Source organism: Squalius cephalus (assembly GCF_949319135.1).
Source record: "Squalius cephalus genome assembly, chromosome: 11".
Classification (NCBI taxonomy): domain Eukaryota; kingdom Metazoa; phylum Chordata; class Actinopteri; order Cypriniformes; family Leuciscidae; genus Squalius; species Squalius cephalus.
The window spans coordinates 7,200,754-7,226,123 of NC_137132.1; the positions used below are offsets into that span (position 1 = coordinate 7,200,754).

The following is a 25,370-nucleotide window of genomic DNA, read 5'->3' on the forward strand; positions in this document are numbered from 1 at the left end:
TAAATAATCATGAAGAGTGATTATTTTATTGATAAATGTATATGTAATATGTTGAATATGGCAAATATGTTTAACTTTAAACTCTGTTATAGTTCAGTTCATCAGAAGAGATCAGAACCAGAGCCCAGCTGTGTGTCTATGAGGATAGATGCGTCTATGATTCGGCCAGTAGATTTTAAGAGTGGAGATAAACAGACTGATCTCAGGTATTACATTTCAACAAAATATATGGTTAAAAAAAGACATTGTGTTTGTTAATGCTGTGGTATTTTAATTTTACAGCCATGAAGTCCTCAACAGGTTTAGATCAAATCTGATGAAGAAGTTTGAGTGTCTGTATGAGGGAACAGCACAGCAGGGAAACCCAACACTCCTGAATGAGATCTACACAGAGCTCTACATCACAGAGAGTGAGAGTGGAGAGATCAGTAATGAACATGAGCTGAGACAGATTGAGACACAATTCAGGAGAGCAGCAACAGAGGACACACCGATCAAATGCAATGACATCTTTAGACCTTTACCTGGACAAGACAAACCCATCAGAACTGTGCTGACAAAGGGAGTCGCTGGCATTGGAAAAACAGTCTCTGTGCAGAAGTTCATCCTGGACTGGGCTGAAGAGAAAGAGAACCAGGACGTCCAGCTCATATTTCCACTTCCTTTCAGAGAGATCAATCTGATGAAGGACAAGACACTCAGTCTTTCAGATCTTCTTCATGTCTTTTTCCCTGAAACTAAAGAAGTGGAAATATCCAAAGACAAATATAAAGTGTTGTTCATCTTTGATGGTCTGGACGAGTGTCGTCTGTCTCTGGATTTTCAGAGCGATGTGAGGTTGTGTGATGTAAGTGAATCAGCCTCAGTGGACGTGCTGCTGACGAACCTCATTGTGGGGAATCTCCTTCCCTCTGCTCTCATCTGGATCACCTCCAGACCAGCAGCCGCCGATCTCGTCCCCTCTGAGTGTGTCCATCGAGTGACAGAGGTACGAGGCTTCAATGATCCACAGAAGGAGGAATACTTCAGGAAGAGAATCAGTGATCAGAGTCTGGCCGATACAATCATCACACACCTGAAGTCATCAAGGAGCCTCTTCATCATGTGCCACATCCCAGTGTTCTGCTGGATCTCAGCCACTGTTCTGGAGAAGATGTTGAGCGAAGCAGAGACTGGAGAGATTCCCAAGACTCTCACTCAGATGTACACACACCTCCTGATCCTTCAGACCAACATCAAACATGAGAAGAACGTGACAGATGAAGACATGATCCTCAAACTGGGGAAACTGGCTTTTCAGCAGCTTGTGAAAGGCAATGTGATCTTCTATGAGGAAGACCTGAGAGAGTGTGGCATTGATGTGACACAAGCATCAGTTTACTCAGGATTGTGCACTCAGATCTTCAGAGAGGAGTTTGGCTGGTATCAGGGGAAAGTCTTCTGCTTTGTTCATCTGAGCGTTCAGGAACATCTAGCGGCTCTATATGTGCATCTCTCCTGTACAATCAACAACACAAATGTGTTTGACCAAATCACCAAACAGAGTTCGCGGTCTAAAATGAAGGGCTGGTTTCAGCTCATGTCTAAACACGTTTCATTATCTGCGCTGCATCAGAGAGCTGTGAATGAGGCTCTACAGAGTAAAAATGGACATCTGGACCTTTTTCTGCGGTTTCTTCTGGGTTTGTCAGTGGAGTCTCATCAGATTCTCCTACAAAGACTAATGAAACGGACAAGAACATCTGACAGCAATAAGAAAACATTTGAGTACATCAAGGAGAAGATCAGGACCATTGACTCTCCAGAGAAATCCATCAATCTGTTCCACTGTCTGAATGAACTGGGTGATCGTTCACTAGTGGAGGAAATACAACAGTATCTTAAATCTGGAAGAATAAAGGAAGTCAAACTTTCTTCATCTCAGTGGTCAGCTGTAGTCTTTGTGTTGTTGACATCAGAGGAGAAGCTGGACAAGTTTAATATTAATGATTTTGTTGGAAGAGACAATAAAACTGAACAACTAAAGGTTCTTCAGAAGCTTCTTCCTGTGATTAAAGAATCCAGATCAGTTCAGTAAGTATTGTTGGAAACTCAGAATCGTGTTTCTTCAGCAGAATTCTTTATTGAGAACATGAGCTGTCGGTAGCTGCAGTCACCAAAGTCTGACTAAGTGGACGTTCTCTTACAGTTTATATACATTTAGGGGCAGGAACCAAAAAGACAGGTTTAGGAACCTGTTCTAGACTGAGAGTGCTGCCCACCCTAATTCACTCAGCATATCTATTCAAATGCTGATACCCAAGTACAGGACTGGCAAGACTCTCTTGCTAAAACACTAGCTCCAAGAGCCATTAAGAGTTTCGGTAAAACAGGACTGACCAGAGTCTTTTGCTAGAGGCTCTGATAATCATCATTTATATACCTAATCTTAACATGCTAAATTCAATGTAAAACTAAATTAAACATTTCATAAATTTGTAATACAACATTTCCCCCTTTTGAGAGTTCTTAAAAACTCTCACAAAATACAAATTTAGACACTTAAAAGTTCATTCTTGTAACTTGTGTAAGTTACAGGTACATAGCATAATCTGTGTTGTTCATCTGTATTTGCATGCTGACACAGAAGCAAATATGCAATTAGGGTCCGTGAAGTCCTTACGGGTAATATTCTTTTATGGTTGGACCATTCATTTTCTCGTGCGAGGCGCGAGTCATTTGTTGAATGAAACACTTGATACTGTGGATGCATACGTAGAACGCCAGTAGGAGAAACAACAGCAGAATTGCTATTTCTTTAATCCACAGCCAGGGTTTACCAATCAAGTTTCCGAACCATGAAGAATTGTCTTCAGTCATTTGGTGTAATTTTGTTGAAATATCAAGAATGTCTTTTTGGATTTTGTTCAAATTCTCTGTTGGATCCATTAACCCGGTGCAGCACTCAGGGCCGATAATGGTGCAGGCTCCCCCTTGCGTTGCAAGACTGTAATCCAAGGCCACTCGGTTCTGTAAGATCATTATCTTGTGTGAAGCTAGAGTGTCTGTGATGTTACCCAGGGCCAAAGCCGTATCGTTGGCCAATGTTTGTACAGAATCCGACAGGCTTCTGACTTGATCAAGAGCCTGCATGACACCATACGATGGGATTAAGGCTCCAAGAGTTTTTGACCACCACGTTTGAACACAAGTAAGTCCTGGAATGCAGCCATTTTTGTTGGTAGAAGGAGCTGAATAATGTAACTGTGGAGAGCTTGGGGTGGAGTATGTATTTAAGTCATTTTCCTGTTTCTCTTCTGTAGTAGTAACGTACACATGGGATTCATCTGTTCCTCTTTCAATCACAAAACTGCAACGTTCACGAGGAATTTCACCCTGTGGAGTCGATGCTGGAGCATAATTTTCCATGCACCAGTGGAACATCATTTGCAGGAGTAGATCTGTCATGATAGGAGTAGCTGAAGTTAGGTTGCAGGATGGTAGTCCAGGAATGCAACACTGCGAAGCTGGAGGAATGGTTACGTTGTGACATGTATCCTTGTTGTATAATCTATCGAATAATGTACACGTGTCACATTTGGAGATTGGGTGTGCAACCCATGGGATTCCGGCTCCTACTGAAGGTGCATGTGGCATGCAAACGTTCTTTCCAGCAAACAAGGCATTTCTTGACATATTCATCAGCTCTAAGAATATGTTGTTTCTGGGGTCTACACTTTGCGCTGTGTCCATGATGGTTAGGATTAAGGCAATCTTGATCATGTTGCTTGATGACTGAAGTTCCCGTAGTTGAGTTCTCTGCATTGTGTATTTTTCTTCTGTGTTGGTTGTAGTCTCTGCAGTTGTTCTAGTTGTTTTCTGGAGGTTGGGTCTTCATATGCAGGTGTGTAGGTCAGTGCATATGGTTCTCAGGATAACCGTAAAGTGGTATCTGCACAGAGTTGGGAAAGAAAAACAAAAGAGAACAACTGCAACAGACCAGTATTCGTTGTAAAGAATGCAAACATTAGGGTTGTATCCTCTGTTCAATCTGAGTCTGCTAATTGTGGTTCCTTCTTTCCCTATTTCTTAATTCATGAGACACCTAAAAGGAACAGTGAGGTGAGGATGGACTATGGTTGGGAAGGGCCTATAAGGGAATCTTCATCGCAGGGTTGGCCCCCGAAAGCCTGTTGCTTCCGGTTCTTCCCCGGGGCTCCTCACTGGTCCATGTGTCCTATCCTATCCCTGTAGGGGGAGGAACCACTTTGCAATGTGACACATGAGTCCATGTTTTCTTTCCCTGGCACAACACTGCAGCTGCTGTAATCAACATTACTTGATGTGGTCCATGCCACTTAGGTTCTAACGGCTTGTGTCTGAATGATTTTATCATGACCCACTGACCTGGGATGATTGTGTGTCCACCCTCTGGTGGAGTCTGCCAACATGACTCAACTCTCTCTCTGGCACTCTGTACTGCCTTTGTAAGGTGTTCACAGTAAGAAATCAGGGCATCTGAGGCAATGTGAACATCAGCATTTCTAAGATCAATCACACCTGGCATCTGCATTGGGCGTCCTGTAATAATCTCATGAGGGCTCAGTCCTACTGATCTGTTAGGTGACGCTCTCATACTACACAGTACAGCTGGCAGCGCTTCAACCCATGATACTCCTTCCTGATGCATTTTGCTTAACCTGGTTTTGATGGTTCTGTTCACCCGTTCAACCTGTCCTGATGCTTGTGGCCTGTAGGGGCAGTGAAGATTCCACTTAAACTTCAACATTTTAGATACTTCTTTCACTACCTGTCCTGTGAAGTGTGTACCCTGATCTGAGTCAATGCAATCTGGTAATCCCCATCTGGGAATGAAATCAGTGACAAGACATTTAGCAGTATGTGCAGCGGTAGCACGCCCTGTTGGATAAGCTTCTACCCATCTTGAGAATTTGTCTATTATTACCAAAACGTCAGTTTTTCCCTTACAAGGGGGCAACGAGAATTGTAATCAACTTGCAAGTGACGAAATGGTCCTGGTGGAGCTGGGGTATGTGCTGCTGGTGTAATGGCTGCTGGTACATCATTATTTTTCTGACATGTAACACACCTCTTGACTGTATCTGTGGCTACATTTCTGAATTTTGGATTCCACCATTGATTTGAGAACCTGTGATTCATCGTTGCTGGACCACTGTGACCCAAATTGTGTATTTGTTGAGCCAAATATGGCAGCAGTGATTCGGGAGCAACATACTTTCCCCCTTTGGTCCAGCAGCCGGAAGAATCCACAGTGGCTCCTTTATCTAACCATGTCCATGCTTCATATAAAGGAACGTCTTTGTACATATCAATGATTGATTCAGGGGGCAGAGTTGTCTTCTGTGCTGTACTACCTGAACACACTTGTACAGTTACATAGGAACAAGCCGGTTTAGCTGTTACATCTGCAAGAGCATTACCTTTAGCTTCTGTAGTGTTAGTTGTAAGATGTGCTTTCACTTTGATCACTGCTAATTTCTTTGGAAGTTTCATGGAAAACATAAGATCTTTCACTAATTCCGCATGCTTAATGGGGGATCCAGCAGAAGTTAGAAACTGTCTGGTTTGCCAAATGACACCAAAATCATGAATTACCCCAAAAGTATACCTGGAATCTGTGTAGATATTTGCAACCGATCCTGAAGCTAGAGTGCATGCTCTAGTTAAAGCTACCAGTTCTGCAGCCTGAGCTGAAAAATGATCTGGAAGACGACCTGAAGCTACCACCTCAGTGGTGGATGTTACTGCATAACCTGCTCGTCTGTTCCCTTCAATTACTTGAGCTGAACCATCAACAAACAACTAAAATTCTGCGTTCTCTATGGGAGTTTCTGCTATTTCACTTGTCGCCGCGTATGTAAGCGTAACACAATCATGAGTCATTTCGCCTTCATCCTTTAACACAACTTCAGTCATTGCAGACATCATACATGAAGAGGGGTTCGTGACTGGCGCACGCTGTAAAACAATATTCGGGGCTGTGAGAGTAGTTAACCAATTTCCCCAACGTGAGAAAGTGACAGAAGTGACTTTTGCTTGATTCATTAGTGCAGATACTGCATGAGGACATTTTACATTTGCGGTTTGACCTAACACCATTACAGATGAAGCCTGAAGAGCTAGATGAACTGCCTGTACTGCTCTGAGGCATGGGCCCATACCTTGAGCGACTATGTCAAGTTTACCAGAATAGTAATGAATTGGACGTAAACTGCCCCCATGATCTTGCATTAGACATGCAGTCATGGAGCCTATGTGTTCATGGACATAAAGCACAAAGGGTCTATCAGATTGGGCAATTCCTAATGCTGGTGCTTGACATAGTGCTCTCTTCAAATCATTGAATGCTTTGAGGTTAAGTTCTTCCATACAAACAATATCTGAATCTTTACCCTGGCCTTTCAACAAGTCATAGAGAGGCTGAGCAATCAAGGCATATTCTTCAATCCACGGTCTACAGTAACCTGCTGTTCCTAAAAAGGAGCGTAGTGTTTTAATGGTAGTAGGCGGAGGTATGGCTTTGACTGAAGCCGCTCGATCCTGTGTAATGGATCTATTTCCTGCACCAATTGTTTGACCCAGAAATGTGACTTGTTTTTTAGCAATTTGAGCTTTGTGAAAGCTGCATTTGTGTCATTTTTTATGCAAATAGTCCAACAATGCTGCCAATTCAGTTTGATGTACCTCATGATCTGTTGAGGCAATCAAAATATCATCGACATATTGGATCATAGTGGACTGTTTTACTGGACATTCTGGGTCACACAAATCACGTCTGACAGCCTGATGGTATATGGTCGGGGAGTTTTGAAAACCCTGAGCCAATCGGGTCCACTGATACCCCTTTTCCACCAAGGCAGAGCTGGTGCTGGTTCGGAGCCAGAGCCTAGTTTCAAATCGGTTCTTTGTTTTTCCACCGCCAAAGCACCAGCTCCGAACCAGAAAAACTGGTTGTGGCTCTCTAGCCGGTGGAAAGGCAAACCGGTTCTTAGTAAGCTCGTCAGTCGAACCAACTCTGAACCAGCTTTGGCTCTGGCTCTGAACCAGCACTCGGTTCTTGTTGGTGGAAAAGGGGTATGATATTGTTCATGGTCAACTGTGAAAGCTAACCATGGCTGGCTGTCAGAGTGCAATGGTACAGAAAAGAATCCATTAGACATATCAATTACTGAAAAAATCTTACAATCTAATGATAAGCCATTACAAATTGTAGATGGATCTGCCACTAGCAGGGTGATTTTATCAATATGTTTATTGGCTACTCTGTAGTCTATTGTAAGTCTCCATGTTGCATTGGACTTTTTGATGGGCCATATGGGTGAATTACATGGGCTATTGGTTTTAACTAGCACTCCTTGCGTCAGCAACTTTTCTACAATAGGTTAGATTCCCTGTATGGCTTCCTTACTGATTGGATACTGTTTGGTAGCCGTGGGGTGGAGTTCCTTTCAATTTAACTGGTTCTACACCTGTCAATAAACCACAATCATCCTTGTCATTAGCCCAAATTGGATGATTCAGTAAGAAAGCATACTCTGGAGGGATTGCATTATTGGTAGAAACGTGTGCTGAGGAAATTTTAATGCTAGCAGATTCTGAGGACATGTCTAAAGTTAGATGTACTTGTCTCAGAAGATCCATGCCTAAAATTGCACCTGTATTCAATGGAGCACATAGCAATTTTGTAGTCAGAGTTTTCGGGCCAAATTGTACCTCTATGGGTGGGGTTTCATACAAAGCAGAATCTTCACCTGTTATGCCAGTTAAAGAAAGTTTGGTTTTCTTGTACGGGATGTCTAACCTTTAGCCAATTGTGTAGGAATTATTGTAATTTCTGCACCTGTATCAAGCAAAAAATCAATCTCTCTCTCTTGTATGCTACCTTTCACAAAAATTATTTTGTCATTGTGATGGATTCAGAGGCGTCGCAATAGGGCAGGCAAGCCAGGCAATTGCCTGGGGCCCCGCATTTTAAGGGGGCCCCCGAAGGCTGATCATTCAAACAATCAGGAATGTTAATATAAAGACGCAGCAACATCTCTGCATCCCCCTTAGTGGGGCCCCTTTCTCCTTACGCTGGTTATGCTTGTACCGTATAGTCTCACCAGCCTTTTTAAAAAGCGCTGACTCGCGGTAGGTAGAAAATGCATGATTTGATTTGTTAAACATGAAGAGGATTTTCCGTCTGGCATGGCCGCTCGCTCTTACGTTAACCAAGATAAATGTGCGCTATTATTAGGCTCATATCCAAGTGTTTGTGTGGAGTGTGGAGCGCGCTCACTGCATGACATGAAGGCGCGGACGCGATTACTCGCATTTTCCTATCAACAGTGGAAACAACTTAAAATACTCCATTTCTAGCCATTCAGAAAAGAATAATGCATCAGTTTTATTTGTGTAAACTGCATCTGTGTTATTGCAACTACTTTTATTTGTGTAAACTCACAATAACAAGAAAATGTTTTGCTTTCATAAAATAAAACAATCAGGGCGCGCTTTCATGGTCTCCGTGAACTGGAGCGCGTCACAAAAATAAACAGAATCACAGCGTAGGCTATAGTCTACTAGCCTCACATACATGAGAAAAATATCTATATAAAGCTTGATATGTCCACTATTAAACGAAAAAAATCGAATATCATCTGATTATGTAATCCATAAGATGCATTCTCTCTATTAAAAGCGCATCCACTTTACAGCGGATATGTGGAGATATGTTTGCAGCTGACACTAGTTTTTTATTTAGAAAACACTAGTTTATTAATAAACAATTAAAATGCATTGTTATTTTTAAAGACATGTTTATTATCATTAGCCTGCTTTTGCGGCGAGATTTATGCATGCGCTTGAGTGCAGAATAGGCTATATTCCTCCATACCCAGTATTTAAGCAGAAATTAATATAAACGTGCAATTAGTCGACTAGTAAAATCTTTAGTCTATGGCAACTCTAATCAATACATTTACTATAGTTGACATTATTTAATTAGTAGGCCTAATAAGTATCCAGCTCTTTACATTAAATTTGTTGAGTTAACAATTAGTTAATGAACTAATAAAATAATAAAACAAAGATTAAATTAAGATGCTAACTATATAATTCTACATATCATGACTTGTTCCACCACACAAATTACTGTTTTTAAGGTGACAATCTGTTACACATTTGAAGATTTACTATATATTGAAGATTGTTGTATTGTATTGCATCATGTTATAAAGATAAAGATTGACATTTCGTTAATTAAAAAAATAAGCATGTTGTAAAAATTAAACAACTTATGTTCTGTTATGTTCTGTGTTTTGACTACTTTTTGAATTTTGTATAATCTCTAGGTAATGAAGATATATTAACAATTTTTTTTTAAATATATTATATATAAAACATAGGCCTATATAAAATACATATATTAAAAAAAGGGCCTCATTGATTAATTTTGCCTGGGGCCCCCACTCAGTGTTGGTTCGCCTCTGGATGGATTACAGGGGAAAGGTAGCTACTCACAGCCCCAAAAATTAGTTTTTTTCCTGTTCTTTTTGTGCTCTTAGAAGAGCCTGAGCGAGCTGTCCTAAAGTTTCAGTGGACATTGGCGGAACTACGTCAGGGTTGTAGGCAGGCTGAGAAGGAGCAGAATTATGCATAGCATTTCTTTTTGTATCTTGCTTCTTTCTACACTCTCTCTCAATGTCCTAAGTTTCCACAGTAGTGGCATTTGCCTTCTTTTTTAGACCACCTGTTTTCTTGTTTTGCTGTGCTAAATGTAGCTGCTGCTGCTACTCTCACTTTGGCTTTAACATCAGCATCTCTTTCCCATGTAGTCAAACTGTCTAAGTTACTTCTAAGAGTTTGGTACACCAAGTTAGATCTAGGAATGGCAAAGCTCTTCTGTATTCGGCTACAAGGCCATCTGCCCAGATGCGGACTAGGGGTCCCTTATCATCTCGCACACTTTCAGGGTCATCAACGATTCCACTGTACGTTACAGCTACCTGACAGAACCTCTCAGTATATTCACTAACAGTTTCTTCTTTTTTTTGTACACAACTGGTAATTTTCGACCAATCTATTTTGGGTCCTAAGAGATTCTTTAGGATTTTCAAAACACCTTCTCTCAAATCGCCTTTACTGGCATGTTGCAGTTCGGAAGTAACAGCAGACTCAAAATTGTTGAATTCAGATTCAGTTAGAATTTGTGACATCAGCTGTGTGACTTCTGGCAACGACATGTCGTAAAGACGCATTTTACTGATCAATGCTCTTCTAAATTCAGAAAAATTTGTGCGTGCTGAGGGTAAGCTCTGGGAGAGTCTCTCTATATCTTTAGGCCCTAGCGCTTTGGCAACAGTTTGTATTTTGACAACAGAAGAGTTGGGAGGAACATTTTCAGTTCCCTCAATTCCCTGAGATCTTCTCCTTGCCCCACACACCTTCTCTGAATCTACAGGCTTATCAGTTACTGATGGGATGGCTACCTCTGTTTCAAAGAAAGCTTTTAAGTCAGGATAAATGTTATCAGGCTGACTAAATACTCCCTCATCATTTTTTTCTGCATCTTTGTTGCGGTGTAATTTCTTAGTCAAAGAATATATTCTAGCACGGAGCTCATTGTTCTGTTTCTCTAGCTCTGAGTTGCGTTTAGACTGTTCTGTAGCTTTTGCTAAAAGAAATTCTCTGTGACAACAAATAATGACCTTCACATTGTTTTTGCGGATGCCTGCTCCAAGCACCTTTTTACACTCATCTACTGACCAAGTTTTGTCTGGGTGAATTTCATATTTCTGAGTTAGTTCCTGTCTAACTTTTTCAGTGACTATTAGGTCCATTTGTTCTCTTAACATTTTTTTGAATTCACTTTCTAACCACAAAGGAGTTGCAAGTCCACCTTTTTCAGTTGTGGGAATCAGTCTAGTACTTTTCCTATACATTTTGTGAATTTCTGCTACCACACAAACAAACACTAAAAACTTCCCTGATCAACAGAGGATATACTTGTTAACACAGCTCAACTATAGTTAACTTTCCAAATTACCAACACTTCACACTTAACCTCCCTGCCTACGAAAACAGAGGATAAACCAAAAAATATTCTAAAAATCTTCCCTGCCTGAAACAGAGGATAAACCAAAATATAAGCACCTTATGCTAACCATCCCTGATAAAGCAGATGATAAATCTTCACTAACTTTACAGAGGATAAACCTTCTCTAGCAATGTAGAGGATAAAAAAAAATGTTTTAGAGGATAACTTAGTTAACCAAACCCTGCAGCTGTCTGTTAACTCTTCTCTGAACGGCGCAGAGAGAGAAAAAAAATTGTACTGGTTTGCAACGGTTCTTTGAATGGAGTGAAAACTCACCAACTCTTGGTTGTAAAGGAAGATTCAGTCTGGAACTCAGTCAGCTTTGTTGAGATCTTTGAGCTTGAAGTTTCAAGATTCAGTCTGGAACTCAGTCAGGCTTTGAGATCTTTTTGGAGCTTGAAGTTTTCAATCTGGAGGAAGCTGGAAATATTCAGTCTGGCAATCTTTGTCAGATCTTTTGTTGAGCTTGAAGTTTCAAGATTCAGAACTTTGAGCTTGAAGTTCTCAATCTTCAGATCTGGAAAAGTTCGTTCTTTGTTTCTTGAAGTTTCAAGGTTCCGTCTGGAAAGTTCATTCTTTGTTGAGTTTCAGTTTCTCCATCCGGGTCACGGCACCAAATTGTTGGAAACTCAGAATCGAAGACCAGGAGACTTGGTTGTTTCTTCAGCAGAATTCTTTGATAACATGAGCTGTCAGTAGCTGCAGTCACCAAAGTCTGACTAAGTGGACGTTCTCTTACAGTTTATATACATTTAGGGGCAGGAACCAAAAAGACTTCTAGACAGAGTGCTGCCCACCCTAATTCACTCAGCATATCTATTCAAATGCTGAGACCCAAGTACAGGACTGGCAAGACTCTCTTGCTAAAACACTAGCTCCAAGAGCCATTAAGAGTTTCGGTAAAACAGGACTGACCAGAGTCTTTTGCTAGAAGCTCTGATAATCATCATTTATACCTAACCTTAACATGCTAAATTCAATGTAAAACTAAATTAAACATTTCATAAATTTGTAATACAACATTAAGTATCAATCAGAACAATCAATTCACTGTTAAAACATCAGGAAAATAAAAGTTCATAAAACATAAAAGTCAGTATTTGATGTGTTTCTTAAACCGTGACAATGTAAACTCCTCCAGGCATTCAAACAAAGTCAGAAAAGGTTTACTAGTTGAATGTTCTTGCACATAAAGAAGGAATTTAAATATTTAAAAGAAATGATAAAAGAAATTAAGACCAAGCAAACAACTGGAGAAACAGCTAATTTATCAAGCAGCTCAAATCTCCTAAAAAAAACATTTGATGTATGGTTTACACAGCAGAGTCATACATTTAAATGTTACTATTAGAAGGACAATTGAACATTAACTTGATGTATAGCTTAAAGTTGACTAAAACTTCACAATTCAATTTTACTGTGAGATGTCATGTCAATCATGTCATGTCAATTTTTTGTCATGTATTTTTGTTAATGAGAGGATTCGTGAGCGTGAAGAACTCAGCACTGAACAAAAAAGAGATCAGCAAACATGTCTGTGATTGGCTACAGTTCTTACATCTGCAAAAACAATACTGTTGTAAATATAAACATTGACTATGAACCTTGGATAATAATTTTACATTGTTAAATTTTATTGGAATTGAAATTTGTTGGAAAGGTATTTGATAGTGTTTAAATTATGCTATTTGATTATTTTTTTTATCTCTCTACAGGTTGAGTAATTGTGGTGTCACAGATGAAGGTTTTGCTGCTCTGACTTCAGCTCTGATATCAAACCCTGAACACCTGAGAGAACTGAGTCTGTCATGGAATAAAATAGGAAACTCAGTGAATCTGCTGTCTGATGTACTACAGAATCCTCACTGTAAACTGGAGAAACTGTGGTAAGATCATATTTGACTCTCACACATGAATCACAATGTAAAGTATTTTTGAAGTGTTCAGCCTCTTTCTGCTGCTGTGAGTTCAGATTATTGAGCTGTAAATGATTGAACACATGAGCTGATCCTCAATAACATGAAACTACAGGACTGAGAGTCACACTGAAATACTATGTTGTGAATAGTCTAATTTATTAAAGCAGATTTTGCACAAGACTGACTTTTAATATACTGTAGTGCAGTGGCGGCTGCTGGTCTTTCAAAGAGGGGAAGCTCATTTTCGGCCTACATCATAAAAATTGTCCATTTATTTATACGTAAATTCTGCCCAACGTTCCTTTTCAAGAAAATGCTCTGTGACCCTATATCGTTCCAACTAGGCGTCTTTTCCAGTGACTTGACCAGTGTCCTCTCAATGGCCAGCAGAGTTAGGTATAATTGTATAAATGTAATAATATAATAAAGGTATAAATAATAATATAATAAAGTATAATAATACTACTAATAATATATAGGCTATTTTTAATTATTTTAATAATTATTGTTTTAATTATTACTAATAATATTATAAAAAATATAATAGGATAAGTAATAATTAAAACAATAATTATTCAAATAATTAAAAATAGCCTATATATTATTAATAATAATACTACTAATAATATATAGGCTATTTTTTATTATTTTAATAATTATTGTTTTAATTATTACTAATAATATTATAAAAAAAATATAATAGGATAAGTAATAATATAATAAAGGTATAAATGTATAATTGTGTGAAATGTATTATGAAAAATGGCTAGCAATTTCGACAAGCAAATACCAAGAAAGAGGTTGTAGCAGTTTGTCTTTTGACTATCACTTGAAAAATCCGCGATGGGACTGAGCTCGAATAGCTTCAGCGGCAGCGACTTTTTATTGTATGAAATCGCTGTCAATCAAAAGGAGATGCAGCCCCTCCAATCATCACGCGGAAGCCCGGCGTCCGGGCCAGCCCACTCCTCATTCACCCCCAGAGACGCTGAGCGTCCGTGGGCGGGACATAACCGCAGCATTTATCCAATGACCGTCTGGTTTCGAAGCGCTGAAAAAAACTGTTCAGAGCAGCCCCATTGAAGTCAATGGACGCTGGGCTTCAACAGGGAAATGCACTGTCTGTGACGCTACGGGAATGTATGAGAAGGAAATCGAGTCAGCCGACCTGCTGTATGTAGCTGATTCTGAACGAACTCGTCTTTGAGATGAACGTTTTCTAACGCATTTTTAGTCAATAAAATGTTAACACAATAGTACATATTTGACCATTAATTTTTTTGACATTATAGGGGAAGCCGAGCTTCCCTTGCAGTCTTAAAGAAATCCCCACTGCTGTAGTGCAAATAAGAGATTATTTTTCCTGATTGAATGATTCTTTAGATGTTTTATGATCATGTTTTGTGACATTTTGGATCTCAATCTAATGATCCATCAAATGTTAAATTGTGCTTTAAGTTTGTACTTTCTCTTTAATAATGGATTCACTGTTAAACTGATCTGATCTGAACTGTGAGAGTGAAGTGTGTGTCTTTGTTCTCTACAGGTTGAGGAGTTGTGGCGTCACAGATGAAGGTTTTGCTGCTCTGACTTCAGCTCTGATATCAAACCCTGAACACCTGAGAGAACTGAGTCTGTCTGGGAATAAAATAGGAAAATCAGTGAATCTGCTGTCTGATGTACTACAGAATCCTCACTGTAAACTGGAGAAATTAGAGTAAGATCATATTTGACTCTCACACATGAATCACAATGTAAAGTATAATTGAAGTGTTCAGCCTCTTTCTGCTAGCCTGGTTAAAACCAGACCATTCTCAGTAGTAACTCAGTTATGGTCTGGCAAAGCTTCATTAATAACTAATTTCCAAAGGGGCGTCACCAAAGGACGTCGCTCAAATGCCTCTGGGTGCAATTGGATAGACCTAAAACCAATCAGAGCGATCGTCATCGAGTAAATCCATATGCTGCATCCCAATTCGCCTAAGTTACACTACGCCATAAAAGTGTACTCTTTTTGTGAAGAAAATGTATTTACTTTTGAATGTGTAGCAAAAAATTAGGCAAGCTTTGGGACATACTACTTCGTCATCTTTATCGGACGGATCTGTCGCGTGCATCCTGTCACGTAAATAGCCTCATCTTGTCACAGTTAAAATCTTCTATTAAACCTAATTAAATTTCCTACCGTTTCGGAGAGAAATGTAGTAGCACGTTCATCTGCCAGTGGGTCTTTCATGGAGACTGTCCTCATGTGTTTGCAATTTGAATATAATAATGCATTTAATAGTTGGTGCGCTTCACCAATGGACGTCGCTCAAATGCCTCTGGGCGCAATTGGATAGACCTAAAACCAATCAGAGCGATCGTCATCGTGTAAAGCCCGCCTCAACGTTTCTGATTAGTGCCTCGATTTGGACGGATTAGAAATCGGCTTGAATGGGCTCTTTGCCAGACTACTTGCAGAGCAAATCTAAATTTGTCGGAAGTTTGTATGGGTTTTCCCAGGCTATCTTTCTGCTGCTGTGAGTTCAGATTATTGAGCTGTAAATGATTGAACACATGAGCTGATCCTCAATAACATGAAACTGCAGGACTGAGACTCACACTGAAATACACACTTTCACACACAATCAACATTTCGGTCTCTTGACTTTAAACAGACTCGAGCTCAACACAGTCAGAACTGAGAAATGAAGAACATGCTGGATTCATTCTTACTGTTAATTATGTTCATCTTTCTGAACTGTCACTTTCTAAAGTATTGTTTTTAATTTTGTAAAATGAAAACACACACACACACACACAAACACCAATTTATTACTCCATACATATTACATACAGATCTAAGTAACAGCAAAACTAGTGTAAGACTTAAGAAATTAGAAAATGGGGGGCAGTCTAGTTGAGGAGCGACCACTCCCCGAGAAGACAAAGGACCTTTCGGGAAATTAACATTTGAACTTACTCTTGTGAAACTAGCACCACCATTCGAGACGCAATTCTCACCTAAGCAATCCTAATCTACATATTTTTCCCTTGACCCCGCCATTCCCCCGTTCCCCCTCTCTTTCATGCTGAGATCACCTGAAATTCACCCAAAAATCTATATGGTTTAATGTGAATAATTATCATACAGTATTACACATGAAATTTCATTTATAATTTCTCAGTGCAACTGGTACTAATGTCTCATTCCCAAAGAGGTAAACAAAAAAGGTAAAAAGGTATTTAAGAGTTTAGAGATAACTCGCACACAGAAGAGGGTGGGTCTTCCAGGCAAATGGCCTCCTGCTCTCAAAAGGTGTAAACTCTGAATGTAAATTCCCATTGTTAGCAAATGTTTCCATGTGAAATAAGTTTCTGTCTATATAAAGAAATGCAACAAGAGGATCAGCGTGATTCTGTAACCCAGACCAGCCTGTGATGTGGTATATGCAAAACACTTCGCATCATGTATTTTATAATGTCAAAGTTCGCATCTTCTCTTTATTCCAGAGCATTTGATGTTTTGTATCTATTATCTTTGAACTGATTATGAAATTGGCATGATATATTTACCTGACATAATAAATTGTAAACATTTGATTTTATTCTAACTGACTCTGACATTATTTTCAGTAAAGAGTTAAAAAGAAGTCAAACATTCGCTCACATTTAATGATGCACAGATATCATTAAAAACTTTTCATTTATGGAATCAGATGAAATAACAAGGTAATACATATGAAAAAAATATTTCATTTGATCAAACTACTTTGCCACGAGGAAAGACAGTAACGCGCAGAGACCTTCACCCGCTGATCGGATGCCTCCATTGCATGATTGAATGATACTTTAGATGTTGTATGATAATGTTTTGTGACATTTTGGATCTCCATCTAATGATGATCCATCAAACATATTAATTTGTGCTTTAAGTTTGAACTTTAATAATAATAAATAATAATTTAATAATAATAATAATAATAATAAATAATAAACTTTAATAATGGATTAAAGCTAAACTGATCTGATCTGAACTGAGAGAGTGAATTGTGTGTCATTGTTCTCTACAGGTTGAGTTATTGTGATCTCACAGATGAAGGTTTTGCTGCTCTGACTTCAGCTCTGAGATCAAACCCTGAACACCTGAGAGAACTGAATCTGTCTGGGAATAAAATAGGAAAATCAGTGAATCTGTCTGATGTACTACAGAATCCTCACTGTAAACTGGAGAAACTGTGGTAAGATCATATTTGATTCTCACACATGAATCACAATGTAAAGTATATTTGAAGTGTTCAGCCTCTTTCTGCTGCTGTGAGTTCAGATTATTGAGCTGTAAATTATTGAACACATGAGCTGATCCTCAATAACATGAAACTGCAGGACTGAGAGTCACACTGAAATACACACTTTCACACACAATCAACATTTCAGTCTCTTGACTTTAAACAGACTCGAGCTCAACACAGTCAGAACTGAGAAATGAAGAACATGCTGGATTCATTCTTACTGTTAATTATGTTCATCTTTCTGTATTGACACTGTCTAAAGTATTGTTTTTAATTTTGTAAAATGAACACACACACACACACACACACACACACACACACACACTAATTGACACTCCATACATACTACATAGTACAGATCTAAGTAACATAGTAAAACTAACGTATGTAATGAATAGTCTCATTTATTAAAGCAGATTTTTTTGGACAAGACTGAATTTTAATATAGTGCAAATAAGAAATTATTTTTCCTGATTGAATGATACTTTAGATGTTTTATGATCATGTTTTGTGACATTTTGTATCTCAATCTAATGATCAATCAAACATATTAATTTGTGCTTTAAGTTTGAACTTTCTCTTTAATAATGGATTCACTGCTAAACTGATCTGATCTGAACTGAGAGAGTGAAGTGTGTGTCATTGTTCTCTACAGGTTGAGTAATTGTGATCTCACAGATGAAGGTTTTGCTGCTCTGACTTCAGCTCTGAGATCAAACCCTGAACACCTGAGAGAACTGAGTCTGTCTGGGAATAAAATAGGAGAATCAGTGAATCTGCTGTCTGATGTACTACAGAATCCTCACTGTAAACTGGAGAAACTGTGGTAAGATCATTTAACCCTCTGGGGTCTGAGCTGTTTTCTGGGCCTGGAGGTGTTCTGACATGCTCTGACATTTGTGCTTATTTCTGTTACTTGTGACATTTTCATGGATAAAGTCTAATTACACTGTATTCAGCACAAACTCTGCTACAATAATATATCAGCAGCATGTGTGTAAAAGTTTGTAGTTTTGAGATAATGACATTTATGCGTGGTTTGTGAAAATACAAACAAAAATTCTCACTGAAATAAGGTCATGAAACCCATACTGATTATTTCTTCACAAGACTTTTGAAAATTGTATCACGTAGCCTAGAATATTTGCTCTAAAACGATATGAAAATCACCCTGACTGCTCATTCAGATAAGACAATATATTGATTTAAAAATTTTACGACGTGTTTTGTGCCACAAAGCTTTATGCGGGAGCTCATTAATATGTAAGCTTTTCTCACCTGAGAAAGACAAAGACCCTCCTCTAACTGCCCTATTAGGAGCTATCAGGCCCCTATCATTCTGAGCAACCTTGCACAATACTGTAAATGAGGAGATTTAAAAAAGAATGGCTTTTAGATTGTTTGATTTATTTACAACATAATCCAAAGATAACCAATGATCCAAAGACAGAGACCTTTGTGCCATTCCTAAAAACATTGTAGGCCTACATACCTTTCATTTCCAAGGTGTTTGATTTTCACTTTACCATGTTCATGTACAGAGACTTGTGTGAATGTTTAAGTCAGCAGGACTCAGTGGCATCTGGGCCCTGAAAAAAAAAAAAGTGAACATACTGATATCAAGAGAAAGGCCTGCACGATTTTGGGAATACATTTGAGATTTTTCTGGTTAAAATTGCTTTTTAAAATCCACAGAATACACACACACACACTCACACACACACACAAATGTTTCCAACAATAATATAATGAACACCAGGTTTGTTGTGCCTTGTAGGCATAAGCTATGCGCAGTGCTGCATAAAATAATAATAACAATAACCATAGCAGCCTATAAATCTTCCAAAATATTTCAGTAACAACTAAGCTAGAGAAAAATATATTGATTATCATGTTACTTCAAATGTTTCCATTCGTTATGATGATATGAAATTAGATAATAGTAAAAACATGAAGCCGTTTGGTGCGTTTTGCTTTTCGAATGTATCAAATATGATACATTCAAACGCGATCGCGCTCAAATATAAAACATTATGGTTACCATACATATCTACGTTTGAGCAGATATCCACAAACACAGTAACAGTAAACACGGGTCTAAATATTATAATATTCACCATATATCTAGCAACAGTTCAACTGCAATGTGAAATTTATGCAACAATAACAAACTAATATGTAAGAATTTCTTACCTGTATCTTTCTTGTCTTCAAATCGCGTTCTTCTTCTTCTGAGGTAGCCTAAATCCAATGTAAGCTCACGGTGCGCCTTTCAAACTCGACGAAAAGCAGAGACTTGTGAAGTGTTTTGGTGTTTTGTTTTTGAGGTAGGCCTAATGAGCGCGAGCGCGTTCCATGTGGAGATTTGCATGTGAATCTCTTTTGCGCGAGTGGGCGTGGTCAAATTAAAAGTAATTAGGAAGCGTTTGAGAAGCTGGACATCTTGTTGGTTTTATACAAAATTACTTAAACAGAGAATATTTGTTTTCAGTTTGAATCTGATCATTTAAAAGTACACACTTAAATGTTTATAAAGGTATATGGCTCATAAATGTGTGACAAGTATTCGCTGAGTTTGGTTTCAGTTTATAGACGTGCTCAAGAAAAAAAAGTTCACCGCGACGGAGAGGCAGAACGCAAACCCTGTTTATTTTCTTTATTTTACAGAAGCACAATGTTTTGATTTGATTGTAAGTGGACACATACAAAAGTAGAAATATCACAGATTCTTTTTTTATATTTCTTTTTTCTGTATGACCATAAATGATGGAGAAATTTAAGTTTATTGTGCTACAATGTGAAGAAAATCCAGCAAAACGCGCTGGCGCGTTTGCCGACCTCAGAGGGTTAAGCCTCTTTCTGCTGCTGTGAGTTCAGATTATTGAGCTGTAAATGATTGAACATGTTTTACATCAATCAATGACACGTTTGGTGATGTGAGCTGCGTTACATGCGGGATTGAAATGGTGGCTACAGAAATCTCTAATGTTTATTTTAGTCATGGCTTGTCTTGAAAAACGAAGACAATTTGACGGTTGTCGTAGGAGAAGTCACTGCAGGACTGAGAGTCAAATCTTCGGACACTGTCAGAATCTCGTCAGGTCAAATTTGGTCAAATTTTATCGCAACGTTCATTAATCGGCTGTCGGTGAACATATCAAATAGAGCTGCACGATTAATCGCAATTAACATGAAATAGATTATGCTTATCGCTATTATGAAATCAAAAAGCTGTGATTATTTATTATGTGCAGCTTGTCAATGATGTTGTCATGTTTTGGGTTTTGTTTCTTGTGCCTGGTTCTCGTCTTGTCATGTGATTCCCTGTTTGTCATGTGATCCTGCCATGTGTCTTGTCATTGGTTAATCGCCTGATTATTGTTCACAGGTGTCCCTTGTCTTGTCGTTAGTCTTGTGTATTTAAGCCCTCATGTTTGCCCTGTGTGTTTGTCTAGTATTGCATGTTTTTCCAGTTTCCAGCCTTTGTTTCCAGCCTTTGTTTCCAGCCTTTGTTTCCAGCCTTTGTTTACAGCCTTTGTTTACAGCCTTTGTTTAATGTTTGTTTTGTTAATTAAAGTTGCATTTGGGTTCACTTCAAATTGCCTCCAGGATTACGTCATTACAGAATACTAGACCTAAATATGGACCCAGCAAACCCGTCTCTTCCTTCTCCGCCAAGGTAATCGTCCGATCAAAAATTATATAGAGGAGTTTTGTGGGCTTTGTCATGGGGTGGATTTCAATGATGAGGTTTTGAAAGACATGTTTTGCTATGGGCTTAAGGACAATCTTGACTACCTCATGCCTGACAACACCCCTCAATGGACGCTAATTGAATATATTGACAAGGCCCTTTTGTTGAGCGGTCCGTCTTTTACTGTGGGCTTTACGAAGGAGGAGCTGCACAAGCCCACAATATCCCCTCAGCCTGAGTTTCTTCACGTCAGTCCTGCCGAGCCTGAGCTTCACGTCACTTCTGCTGAACCAGAGACTGTTCATGTCACGTCTGCCAATCCAGAGACTGTTAACGTCACGTCTGCCAAGCCAGTGTCTCCGGACAAGATGGCCGCCGCCGAGCCAGTGTCTCCGGACAAGATGGCCGCCGCCAAGCCAGTGTCTCTGGACAAGATGGTTGCCGCCGAGCCAGTGTCTTCGGACAAGATGGCTGACGCCGAGCCAGTGTCTTTGGACAAGATGGCTGACGCTGCGTCACCTGAGCCCTCAGCAGAGATGGCCACCACCACGCCTGTGCTGTGTTCCAGTCCAAAATTGTCATGCCCTTCACTCGCTAACTTCTCTTCGTCTCGTTCACTCAGATGTACGTCATTGCGAGTGCCCACTACTGCCGGAAACTGCAATGGGCTGAATTGGAACGTCCTAAGCCCTTGATCACTTGGAATCAGCTGTGGAGTTGATTAATTATTTTTAAAAAAATTTCCCTTTAATAATTTAATGCAGCATCCAAATGTTTATATGTGTGTTTGGGTTGTTTTAAATTTAAAACATTATAATTAATATATCATAGAGTTGTCGGTGTGGTGGTGATTAGACGAGATATGTGGTGACGTCACAATTGTACTGCATTGTGGGACATATAGGTGCCTGAAGTGTACATTTGAAGCAGACTCGCTCCCTCGGTCAAAATCGAGGGAACGAGGGTCTGTCCATATAAACTTCCCTCATCCACTTCACGAAGTGGAACGCACTTCAAAATGGCGGCAGGGATTCCCCGAGGGGAAGTGCTTAGGGAAGTTTGCAAGTGCGTGTCTAAAAGTGGACTGGAACGCAGCACTGAACCTAAGCCCTCAGCAAAGATGACCGTCGCCTGATCCCTCAGCAGAGATGGCCGCCGCCATGCCTGTTCCTGAGCCGGTGTCTGTTCCTGAGCCGGTGTCTGTTCCTGAACTGTCTGGTCCGCCCTGTAGCCCTGAACCATCTGCTCCTCCCTGGCCGCCTGAAGGGCCGTCTCCTCCCTGGTCGCCTGCACTGCCTGATCCGCCTCCCGTCCTGCCGCAGTCTACAGGCCCTCTGCCGCTCCACGGGCCTGGCCCTCCATCCCGCCCTCAGGTCCGCCTCCGCTCCACAACCTTCCAGAACTTTTTTTTTTTTTGATGGGCGTCGGGAGCTGATTATTGTTCACCGGTGTCCCTTGTCTTGTCGTTAGTCTTGTGTATTTAAGCCCTCATGTTTGCCCTGTGTGTTTGTCTAGTATTGAATGTTTTTCCAGGTTCTTGTCTTTGTTTCCAGTTTCCAGCCTTTGTTTAATGTTTGTTTTGTTAAAGTTGCATTTGGGTTCACTTCAACTTGCCTCCAGGATTACGTCATTAAAGGCGTACGGCTCTGATCAGTAGTAAACGCTGCTCCATCTGAAAGCACTGCGAGTTTGAGTCGCTTTTAATGTGCATTTGAAAAAGCAACACACATCAAACATCTTTCCAAACAAAGACAAACTAACGATCAAAGACTTCAGGTTTTGGCCTAAGATCAGAGGAAACCTTTAGGATTTGCAAAATTTGTCTCAGACGGCCAAATCGTGGCCAAAATCGTGCAGTCGGCTTAACTGTAAAATTAACCTATGTTGTGAATAGTCTCATTTATTAAAGCAGATTTTGCATAAGACTGAATTGTAATATAGTGCAAATAAGAGATTATTTTTCCTGATTGAATGATACTTTACATGTTTTATGATCATGTTTTGTGACATTTTAGATCTCAAACTAATGATCCCTCAAACATATTAATTTGTGCTTTAAAAGAACACTCCACCGTTTTTTCATAAAGATACATACCTCTCTCGTCTCAGTGCGTGCACTCAATGGAATAGCACTTGGGATCACTTCGACTCGGCACAGTAAAAAGTCACGTTGGTTCTAATGACAGAAGTGAGAGGGAGAAATGATTTTTCAGGAATGACTTTTTACTGTGCCGAGTCGAAGTGATCCCAAGTGCTATTCCGCCATACATTATAGTTATCCTATTTACCCGCTTAGAAAAAGCACCACGTTTTACTTTGTGTCACCATACTTGGTCGTGTAACTACTCGTGTAAATGTATTTAAATAGGGAAAACGTGGAGGTGTTAGGTCGCTTCTAACTTCATCTCTGTTTGGTCCCTAATGAATGAACTTGGCTAAGCTAAGTGCTATCAAAGTGTCGCCGCGCACCAGAGCGATTGAGTGCACGCACTGAGACGAGAGAGGTATGTATCAACTTGTCTTAGTTAAGGGAATAACATAGTTTAATATGAAAAAACTGTGGACTGTTCCTTAAGTTTGAACTTTCTCTTTAATAATGGATTCACTGCTAAACTGATCTGATCTGAACTGAGAGAGTGAAGTGTGTGTCATTGTTCTCTACAGGTTGAGGGATTGTGGCGTCACAGATAAAGGTTTTGCTGCTCTGACTTCAGCTCTGAGATCAAACCCTGAACACCTGAGAGAACTGGATCTGTCTGGAAATGAAATAGGAAAATCAGTGAATCTGTCTGATGTACTACAGAATCCTCACTGTAAACTGGAGATACTGTGGTGAGATCATATTTGACTCTCACACATGTAACGACTGGGCTATGAATCATTTGTTCGTTTGTTCTGAATTAACAAATTCGGACTCTCTGTGTTTCCTGAGCACGCTCCTTCTGAAACCCAAAGCCTTGTAATCTGAACTCATTGAATGTAAATCAGGACTCTCGAGCATCTAAATTACTGGCATGGAGCCACCAGGTCTGGGTTTGGGTTGCCTTCTGACACCATTTACGACTCTGCGATCCTCTCCAGAGACAATATACTCCTAGCTTTGCAAGCTTCAAGAGAATTCCAAACCCCCTCTCTCTCAGCCAGAGAGATAACGAAACTTTCTGCGTCACGCACACGCACACACACGCGCACACACGCGCGCACGCACACACACACACACACACACACACACACACACACACACACACACACACACACACACACACACACACACACACACACACACACACACACACACACACACACACACACACACACACACACACAGACTTTCCATGGACTTACTCATATACAGACATTTCCAAATGTTTGATATATTCCTGTGTTGCATTTTATATGACCATGTCATATTGGAGTATCTACAATTTTATTGTGTGTTAATCGAACTTTAAATGCCTATAATCGTGCTTTTGATTGTAACTTTGTATCCTTAACCGTTTTATATTTCATTCTTGGTATCTGTTTAACGGCCTCGCTCTGACTGAACCAACCACAGGAGATTACAGTAAAATGTATTATTCTATGTTTACCATCTTTCTGGGTAGAAATGACGTCTAAATGCCATCATAAACGGACAGGACAAAGGAAACTTTTCCCGCTTCAGATTCTCGGACGGTCATTGGTTGTTTGCGCGAACAGAGGCGTGAACCCATCCTCTCCATAAGAGACTGACACAGAAAGTTTCTCCAGAGCACTTCTTCTGTGAGAGGTTTCCGGTTCCATGGCTCCTTAGGGAGCTCTTCTCCGTTTTTCTTTTCTTTTCTTTCTTCGTCTTAACTTTTAATGTGATTTGATTCCTTGGTGTCTCTCAAGGTTAATTTTGTCTGTGATTTTTGCCGTACTGTGCTGCCGTTCTCTCTCTCTCTCTCTCTCTCGCTCTCGCTCTCGCTCTCTCGTTCGGAAATGTTTTCGTTTGTTTGTTTCTGTTGTACATGTATTCCGTGTGTAACTGTAGTTTGATGTATTATTAGTTCAATTATTAAAATCCAATATATCCTCGATTGATTCTGTCTGTCTGCTCACATTACGGAAAGTCCCTGATTTGTTGATCCTAGCTACAAAGCTTTACGATTTGTTACTATTTCAATAACCTAAATTTTATAAGGACAGGAGAATAATTTTCATGGCCAGAAACTAATTTTCCTGGAATTATAAGAAGTGATAACTTTATTGATAAGTTGATCTTACGGCCGTTTGCTGGACAAACAGATTGTTTGATCTGTAATAAGACTATTGATATATTAATGACGAACCATAACCCGTTGTGGTAATCATTCATATATAAATATATATATACAATCGATCTAAGCTTTTCAACTTTG

The 25,370-nt window shown here is 39.6% G+C and overlaps 1 protein-coding gene across 1 annotated transcript in view; it reads left to right on the forward strand.

Annotated features, from left to right (window-relative positions):
- Window positions 1-25,047, forward strand: part of LOC307167552 (NACHT, LRR and PYD domains-containing protein 3-like) — a 39,532-nt gene extending 14,485 nt beyond the window's left edge. Inside the window, exons 5-11 of the mRNA XM_079886742.1 lie at window positions 93-206; window positions 283-2,073; window positions 12,817-12,987; window positions 14,567-14,737; window positions 17,076-17,243; window positions 17,950-18,120; window positions 23,653-25,047. Of these exons, the coding sequence (XP_079742868.1) occupies window positions 93-206; window positions 283-2,073; window positions 12,817-12,987; window positions 14,567-14,737; window positions 17,076-17,243; window positions 17,950-18,120; window positions 23,653-23,824 (2,758 nt within the window). The 3' untranslated portion in view covers window positions 23,825-25,047. The remainder of the gene's footprint in view (window positions 1-92; window positions 207-282; window positions 2,074-12,816; window positions 12,988-14,566; window positions 14,738-17,075; window positions 17,244-17,949; window positions 18,121-23,652) is intronic.
- The last annotated feature ends 323 nt before the right edge of the window (window positions 25,048-25,370 follow it).